We start from the raw sequence: 10,063 nt of genomic DNA on the forward strand, positions 1-10,063 counted from the left end.
TCGACGGATTTGTAAATTCACATTCCACCCCGTCGCGCACTAGTTGACTATTTAATTCAAGGGTTGTGTAAAATATTGTATTTCTCTCCGGTGTGTGTCGGTTGGCTGGGGCTTCATGCTCGTGTTGCACCGAGCTGGGGCTGGGGCTCGAGCGTTTCCGCCGCTTGACTGCTCGTGTCGTTAGTGAAGAGAGGGGTCCGGGCAGGTCCGTAGGACGGCGCGCGCTGGCTGGCATTCCCGTGCCCCAATCAGGAGTAACCTCGTCGGGTGTCCGCGGACACTATTGGCTGGTGAGAAAAGATGCTGTGCGCAAAACCAACCCCGCTCCCCTCACTCGCTTTACAGGACTGGAGCAAAGAGGATCATCCGCTTTCCTTGCTGCTCAGCCACACTGATTATAGAGCGAGAGAGAGAAAGAGAGCAGAAGAGAGCGAGAGAGAGAGAGAAAGTCACATTTATCGTTTATTTACATGTTGGCTAGCCGTGTTCAAGTTTAGGATAGGGTTTTTATGCGAATGGTGCTTTTTGGAGTTATGTATTCGTGAAGGATTTTTAAATATTTTTTTATTGCACTTAGTTGGGACTTGATACCTGTGAGGATTCCATCTGTGGGTGAGGATTGTATTATGGTCTGCACGTCTTGGCTCCCTCTGCCTGCTGCGATGTTGGAGCTTCAGCCAAAACTCACAAACCTGGACTGAATTTTTTAATTTTAATTTTTTTGAAAGAAGCTAGGATCAAATGGCAGTGATTATCACGACTCAAACACAGGAATGCTTTCCGGTTGACACGACGACGCAAAGGGGGAAAGAAGGAACAGCTCATTTGGGTTTGACTAGCTGCCGTAGTTTTATTTTCATTATTGCAGCTTTTGATTCTGCCTTATTCCTGCGGACCGAAGCTGAGATGGGAAATGCTTAGTTCGAGTAAGACAACGGAATAATACCCCCGACACATATCCAAGTGCATTTGAAAGAGGGAGAGTGAGAGCAGTGGAGATGATTTTGCTATTACCGCTCCTTCTCTCCGTCCTGCTGGATGGAGCCGTGTGCCAGCTGCGCTTCTCTGTACCGGAGGAGCAGGAGCACGGGACCGTCATTGGGAATATCGCGGAAGATTTGGGGTTGGACATTACCAAACTTTCCGCCCGCCGCTTCCAGACGGTGCCCAGCTCGAGGAACCCTTACTTGGATGTGAACCTGGAGAACGGGAATCTTTATGTTAAGGAGAAAATAGACCGGGAGGAGATATGCAGGCAGACAGTACCGTGCAACCTGCACCTTGAGGTGTTTCTGGAGAACCCGCTCGAGCTTTTCCGCGTGGAGATCGAGGTGATGGATATCAACGACAATCCCCCACTTTCCCTGAGACAGACATCACTGTGGAGATAACAGAAAGTGCCACCCCAGGTACCCGGTTCCCGGTGGAGAATGCTTTCGACCCAGATGTCGGGACTAACGCGCTCAGCACCTACGCCATAACGAACAATAACAACTTTTACCTGGATGTTCAGACACAGAGCGACGGGAACAAGTTTGCGGAGCTAGTGCTGGAAAAACCATTAGACCGGGAGCAGCAGGCGGTGCATCGGTACGTGCTCACGGCAGTGGACGGAGGGGTGCCACAACGGACTGGCACCGCGCTCCTGGTCGTTAAAGTCCTGGATTCCAACGATAACGCACCCATCTTCGACCAGTCGGTGTACACGGTGAGCCTACGGGAGAATTCACCGGTGGGCACTCTGGTTATTCAGCTGAACGCCACTGATGTAGATGAAGGGCAGAATGGAGAGATAGTATATTCATTTAGTAACCACAACCCACCGCGGATAAAGGATCTGTTTAAAATCGATGCCAGGACGGGGAGAATAGAGGTGGCTGGGGAAGTGGACTATGAGGAGAGCAGTACACACCAGATATACGTCCAGGCTAAAGACCTGGGAGCAAACGCAGTGCCCGCGCACTGCAAAGTCCTGGTCAAACTGGTCGACGTTAACGACAACACACCGGAGATCAGTTTCAGCACCGTGACGGAGTCTGTGAGCGAGCAGGACGCCCTGGGCACTGTCATAGCCCTCTTCAGCGTCACCGACCGGGACTCGGGCGACAACGGGCTGTTGAGCTGCGAGATTTTGGGTGACGTTCCTTTCAAACTCAAATCATCATTTAAAAACTACTACACCATAGTAACGGATGGACTATTAGACAGAGAAAACGCAGACTCATACACAATCACTGTTGTAGCCAAAGACCAGGGGCTCCCCTCCCTAGCCACAAGCAAATCCATAAAGGTACACGTTTCCGACGAGAACGATAACGCACCCCGCTTTACGCAGCCAGTTTACGATGTGTATGTGACGGAAAATAACGTACCAGGTGCTTTTATTCACGCGGTGAGCGCCGTGGACCCTGACGTTGGTCCGAACGCGCTCATTACCTACTCCATATTGGAGTGTGACATCCAGGGCATGTCGGTGGACACCTATGTGTCCATCAACCAGGACACTGGCTACCTTTATGCACTGCGCTCATTCGACTATGAACAGTTGAAAGAGTTTAGCTTTATGGTACAGGCCAAAGACTCCGGGAGCCCGGAGCTCTCCTCCAACAGCACTGTTAACGTCATTATCATAGACCAGAATGACAACGCGCCGTCGGTGATAGCCCCTGTCGGTAAGAACGGCACCGCCAAAGAACACCTGCCGCGCTCCGCCGAGCCGGGCTACCTGGTCACGCGTATTGTCGCCACGGACGCAGATGATGGCGAGAACGCACGGCTCTCCTACAGCATTCTGCGCGGCAACGAGATGGGCATGTTCCGCATGGACTGGCGGACGGGGGAGCTGCGCACAGCACGCCGCGTCTCCACCAAGCGCGACCCCCAGGGCTCCTACGACCTGCTGATTGAGGTGAGGGACCACGGCCAGCCGCCACTCTCCTCGTCGGCTAGTGTGAGTGTGATCCTGGTGGATAGTGTGATAGAGGGACGGAGTGGAGACCGAGGGGGTTCTTCCTCCAAGTCCAAAGAGACCTCTCTGGATCTCACCCTCATCCTCATCATCGCCTTGGGCGCCGTCTCTTTCATCTTCCTCCTGGCTATGATCGTGCTGGCTGTGCGCTGCCAGAAAGACAAGAAGCTGGACCTGTACACGTGCCTCATGGCGGGGGAGTGTTGCCTGTGCTGCAGCCCGTGCGGCTCGCGCCAGGCGCACGGCAGGAAACAGAAGAAGCTCAGCAAGTCGGACATCATGCTGGTCCAGAGTACTAACGTCACCTCCGGTGTGGGCGCAGTGGGCCAGGTGCCTGTGGAGGAGTCTGGTGTCGGCGGGGTCGGGATGGGCGGCGTGTTCAGTTCCCATCATCATCAGAACCAGAACTCCTACTGCTACCAGGTGTGTCTGACACCGGAGAGCGCCAAGACGGACCTGATGTTCCTCAAACCGTGCAGCCCCTCGCGCAGCACTGACACGGACCACACCAACCCCTGTGGGGCCGGGTACAGCGAACAGCAACCGGACATCTTATCCAACGGGAGCATCCTCTCCAACGAGGTAATGCTTGGTTTCTATTAGCTTTGGTGTGTGTGTGTGTGCGTGTGTGTAATTTAAATCCAGGTTGTGTATTAGACTATGGGGTGAAATAATGAGTGTTTGGGTATCTCTGGGCGTTTCCCCTTTTCTTTTCAATACTTGGGTCAAGTGCACATTTTTAGGGGAAACAAAGTGCATAGCTATGTTACGTTATCACATAATGAATATCATTTAACAAAAAAAAAGTGTATTTAGCCCCAGAATATAGATTTAATATAATTTTTAGGGGAAACAGTGCATAGCTCTGTTTGGTTATAACATAATGAATATCATATTTTTTTAATGGTGTATTTAGCCACATAATATTGATTTAATTGAATGTATTAAAGAACAATACAACAAGGTGTGTATTGGATTCCAGAGGACTTTAATTACACTGTGGTCCTCCATGCTATTTATGAAAGGACAATCAATACACCTTTCAACAGGCCCCTTAGCTGTCAATCTATAATGCACATTTAATGAGGCGGATTATAAAACAATAAATTATATCATAACGATGTAGTATTATTTGTCTACACTCTGCAGTGTTGAGGTCACTTGTTGAGGTTCAACCCCAGTATATTTTTAACAAACTAATCAGATGATAGGTTAGATGGGAAGTCTGTTTGCAGATGCATAGAGCATAGCCTACCAATTGAATCTGAAGGCACAGGTGCCTCCTCAATGTTGTCATTTTCTAGCTGGATGAAAACATACAAGAAATATCTCCTTCTACTCAGAATTTATTAGAATGATATTGAGTTTGGGCCAGCAGTGCCTCTCAAAACAAATGAGGCATACATGATGTCCCTCCCTGTGCGTCTCCAAGGGGCTGGGGTGAGCTGCAGAGAGTCAGTGTGATTATTATGTCGAATGTGGCTGGAGAGAGTACCAGCCAGCCTGTCAGTCAGTCAGTCACTCAGTCAGTCAGTCAGTGAACCAGCCAGTTAGTCAGTCAGTGAACCATTCAGTCAGCCAGTCAGTCAGTCAGTCAGTCAGTGAACGAGTCAGTCAGTCAGTCAGTGAACCAGCCAGTCAGTCAGTCAGTGAACCAGCCAGTCAGTCAGTCAGTGAACCAGTCAGTCTGTCAGTCAGTGAACCAGTGAGTCTGTCAGTCAGTGAACCAGCCAGTCAGTCAGTCAGTGAACCAGCCAGTCAGTCAGTCAGTGAACCAGTCAGTCAGTCAGTCAGTGAACCAGCCAGTCAGTCAGTCAGTGAACCAGTGAGTCTGTCAGTCAGTGAACCAGCCAGTCAGTCAGTCAGTGAACCAGCCAGTCAGTCAGTCAGTGAACCAGCCAGTCAGTCAGTCAGTGAACCAGCCAGTCAGTCAGTCAGTGAACCAGCCAGTCAGTCAGTCAGTGAACCAGTCAGTCAGCCAGTCAGTCAGTCAGTCAGTGAACCAGTCAGTCAGTCAGTCAGTGAACCAGCCAGTCAGTCAGTCAGTGAACCACTCAGTCATACAGTCAGCCAGCCAGTCAGTCAGTCAGTCAGTGAATTAGTCAGTCAGCCAGTCAATCAGCCAGGCAGTCACTGAACCAGTGTGCATTACGTATAAAAACAGAAGATGCAATACATGTATACACCTTCTTATATCCATAATTAACTGAAAGGATATTGAATTTCGGCCTAAACAAATTATGTGCATATTTAGTTGACTGTATGGTTGTCAACTGAGACTGTAGAGAGAGGACCAGCCAGTTAGGCAGCCAGCCAGTCTACCAATCAGCCAGAACCAGCCAGTCAGTCAGCCAGCCAGCCAGCCAGGCAACCAACCAACCACCAGCCAGTCAACCAGCCAGTCAGTCAGTCAGCCAGCAAGTCAGCCAAGCAGTCAACCAACCAACCAGCCAGTCAGCCAGTAATTCTGCCAGTCAGTCAGTGTTGAGTGAGAGAGCCAGTGCCTTTAAGTATGTTAAGTATTCAGCGCACGTCACCACAGACCAGCAGCGGAACAAAGGTTGTTCAGTTGAGGCGCTGCTTGGCTCAATCATTTACGCATTCAAACGCCTCTCTAACCCACTCCCCTTCGCAGTGGATATACACACAGTCAATAATGTGTAATGTATGTCAGTCTCTCTCTCTCTCTCTCTCTCTCTCTCTCTCTCTCTCTCTCTCTCTCTCTCTCTCTCTCTCTCTCTCTCTCTCTCTCTCTCTCTCTCTTATGAAACAGGTAGCCTATTTGTGCCATAGGCCTATAAAGAATAGGATGCTGAAAGGCACATCCTAAAATTGAGAATCCAGGTGCTGGCCTAAAAAATAATAAGAGTGATAAAGGAATGCGAGGCCGGCACACAGAACACGGCTGCTCCCTAGTGATTTTTTCCAGATCCCAAATAATTTAGAGTAATTTCCCAAACACCTATATCTACTGATGGTGTATACTATAGAGGTGTATATTTCCATGGCTGTCAGTATGATATGATGTGTTGCTTCCCTTCCAGACCAAACACCAGCGAACAGAGCTCAGTTACCTAGTGGACAGACCAAGGAGAGTGAACAGGTAAACAACATTCAACAGCTGTGTGTGTGTGTGTGTGTGCATGTGCCAAATATCCAATACAGGTATGCCAATAGCAACCCCAAAATGCTGCTACATCATTACCATTCCATATGCCTCATATATCTACATCAATACCATTCAATATGTCACATAGACCCATGGGACTAAATCCAATACCATTCAATATGTCACATATAACTATGGGCCTGAATCCAATACCATTCAATATGTCACATAGACCTATGGGCCTAAATCCAATACCATTCAATATGTCACATAGACCTATGGGCCTAAATCCAATACCATTCAATATGTCACATATAACTATGGGCCTGAATCCAATACCATTCAATATGTCTTATACACCTATGGGTCTAAATCCATTACCATTCAATATGTCATATAAACCTATGGGCCTAAATCATATACCATTCAATATGTCACATAGACCTATGGGCCTAAATCCAATACCATTCAATATGTCACATATAACTATGGGCCTGAATCCAAAACCATTCAATATGTCACATAGACCTATGGGCCTAAATCCAATACCATTCAATATGTCACATATAACTATGGGCCTGAATCCAATACCATTCAATATGTCACATAGACCTATAGGCCTAAATCTAATACCATTCAATATGTCACATATAACTATGGGCCTGAATCCAATACCATTCAATATGTCACATAGACCTATGGGCCTAAATCCAATACCTTTCAATATGTCACATACAGCTATGGGCCTGAATCCAATACCATTCAATATGTTAAATTTAACTATTGGCCTGAATCCAATACCATTCCCAATGTAACGTTCAATAAATCTGGACTACTAGAACTCATTCACTATGGTATTGGATTCAGGCCCATTGTTCTATGTGACATATTGAATGGTATTGGATTCAGGCCCATAGTTATATGTGACATATTGAATGGTATTGGATTTAGGCCCATAGGTCTATGTGACATATTGAATGGTATTGGATTCAGGCCCATAGTTATATGTGACATATTGAATGGTATTGGATTTAGTCCCATGGGTCTATGTGACATATTGAATGGTATTGGATTCAGGCCCATAGTTATATGTGACATATTGAATGGTATTGGATTTAGGCACATAGGTTTATATGACATATTGAATGGTATTGGATTTAGTCCCATAGGTGTATAAGACATATTGAATGGTATTGGATATATCTTAAAGTTTTTAATGGCTATAACATTCTATATTGCTACTCTACACAACCTGTATAACATTCTATATGGTTACTCTACACAACCTGTATAACATTCTATATGGTTACTCTACACAACCTGTATAACATTCTATATGGTTACTCTAAACAACCTGTATAACATTCTATATGGTTACTCTACACAAGCTGTATAACATTCTATATTGCTACTCCACACAACCTGTATAACATTCTATATGTCTACTCTACACAACCTGTATAACATTCTATATTGCTACTCTACACAACCTGTATAACATTCTATATTGCTACACTACACAACCTGTAAAACATTCTATATGGTTACTCTACACAACCTGTATAACATTCTATATTGATACTCTAAACAACCTGTATAACATTCTATATGTCTACTCTACACAACCTGTATAACATTCTATATGGTTACTCTACACAACCTGTATAACATTCTATATGGTTACTCTACACAACCTGTATAACATTCTATATGTCTACTCTACACAACCTGTATAACATTCTATATGGTTACTCTACACAACCTGTATAACATTCTATATGGTTACTCTAAACAACCTGTATAACATTCTATATTGCTACTCTACACAACCTGTATAACATTCTATATGGTTACTCTACACAACCTGTATAACATTCTATATGGTTACTCTACACAACCTGTATAACATTCTATATGGTTACTCTACACAACCTGTATAACATTCTATATGGTTACTCTACACAACCTGTATAACATTCTATATGGTTACTCTACACAACCTGTATAACATTCTATATTGCTACTCTACACAACCTGTATAACATTCTATATTGCTACTCTAAACAACCTGTATAACATTCTATATGGTTACTCTACACAACCTGTATAACATTCTATATGGTTACTCTACACAACCTGTATAACATTCTATATTGCTACTCTACAGAACCTGTATAACATTCTCTATATCTACTCTACACAACCTGTATAACATTCTATATGGTTACTCTAAACAACCTGTATAACATTCTATATTGCTACTCTACACAACCTGTATAACATTCTATATGGTTACTCTACACAACCTGTATAACATTCTATATGGTTACTCTACACAACCTGTATAACATTCTATATGGTTACTCTACACAACCTGTATAACATTCTATATGGTTACTCTACACAACCTGTATATCATTCTATATGGTTACTCTAAACAACCTGTATAACATTCTATATGGTTACTCTACACAACCTGTATAACATTCTATATTGCTACTCCACACAACCTGTATAACATTCTATATGTCTACTCTACACAACCTGTATAACATTCTATATTGCTACTCTACACAACCTGTATAACATTCTATATTGCTACACTACACAACCTGTAAAACATTCTATATGGTTACTCTACACAACCTGTATAACATTCTATATTGATACTCTAAACAACCTGTATAACATTCTATATGTCTACTCTACACAACCTGTATAACATTCTATATGGTTACTCTACACAACCTGTATAACATTCTATATGGTTACTCTACACAACCTGTATAACATTCTATATGTCTACTCTACACAACCTGTATAACATTCTATATGGTTACTCTACACAACCTGTATAACATTCTATATGGTTACTCTACACAACCTGTATAACATTCTATATGGTTACACTACACAACCTGTATAACATTCTATATTGCTACTCTACACAACCTGTATAACATTCTATATTGCTACTCTAAACAACCTGTATAACATTCTATATGGTTACTCTACACAACCTGTATAACATTCTATATGGTTACTCTACACAACCTGTATAACATTCTATATTGCTACTCTACAGAACCTGTATAACATTCTCTATATCTACTCTACACAACCTGTATAACATTATATATGGTTACTCTAAACAACCTGTATAACATTCTATATTGCTACTCTACACAACCTGTATAACATTCTATATGGTTACTCTACACAACCTGTATAACATTCTATATGGTTACTCTACACAACCTGTATAACATTCTATATGGTTACTCTACACAACCTGTATAACATTCTATATGGTTACTCTACACAACCTGTATAACATTCTATATGGTTACTCTACACAACCTGTATAACATTCTATATGGTTACTCTACACAACCTGTATAACATTCTATATTGCTACTCTACACAACCTGTATAACATTCTATATTGCTACTCTAAACAACCTGTATAACATTCTATATGGTTACTCTACACAACCTGTATAACATTCTATATGGTTACTCTAAACAACCTGTATAACATTCTATATTGCTACTCTACACAACCTGTATAACATTCTATATGGTTACTCTACACAACCTGTATAACATTCTATATGGTTACTCTACACAACCTGTATAACATTCTATATATCTACTCTACACAACCTGTATAACATTCTATATTGCTACTCTACAGAACCTGTATAACATTATATATATATATATATATCTACTCAACACAACCTGTATAACATTCTATATTGCTACTCTACACAATCTGTATAACATTCTATATTGCTACTCTACAGAACCTGTATAACATTCTATATTGCTACTCTACACAACCTGTATAACATTCTATATTGCTACTCTAAACAACCTGTATAACATTCTATATGGTTACTCTACACAACCTGTATAACATTATATATGGTTACTCTAAACAACCTGTATAACATTCTATATTGCTACTCTACACAACCTGT

General features: G+C 43.1%; 1 protein-coding gene across 1 annotated transcript in view; it reads left to right on the top strand.

Annotated features, from left to right (window-relative positions):
- The first annotated feature begins 341 nt into the window (after window positions 1-341).
- LOC123485022 (protocadherin-10-like) overlaps window positions 342-10,063 on the top strand; it is a 22,682-nt gene continuing 12,960 nt past the window's right edge. The window contains 3 exon segments of the mRNA XM_045215851.1: window positions 342-1,356; window positions 1,359-3,550; window positions 6,013-6,071. Coding sequence (XP_045071786.1) covers window positions 999-1,356; window positions 1,359-3,550; window positions 6,013-6,071 — 2,609 coding nt within the window. The 5' untranslated portion in view covers window positions 342-998.

The sequence above is a fragment of the Coregonus clupeaformis genome, unplaced genomic scaffold (genome assembly GCF_020615455.1).
Source record: "Coregonus clupeaformis isolate EN_2021a unplaced genomic scaffold, ASM2061545v1 scaf0532, whole genome shotgun sequence".
Classification (NCBI taxonomy): Eukaryota; Metazoa; Chordata; class Actinopteri; order Salmoniformes; family Salmonidae; genus Coregonus; species Coregonus clupeaformis.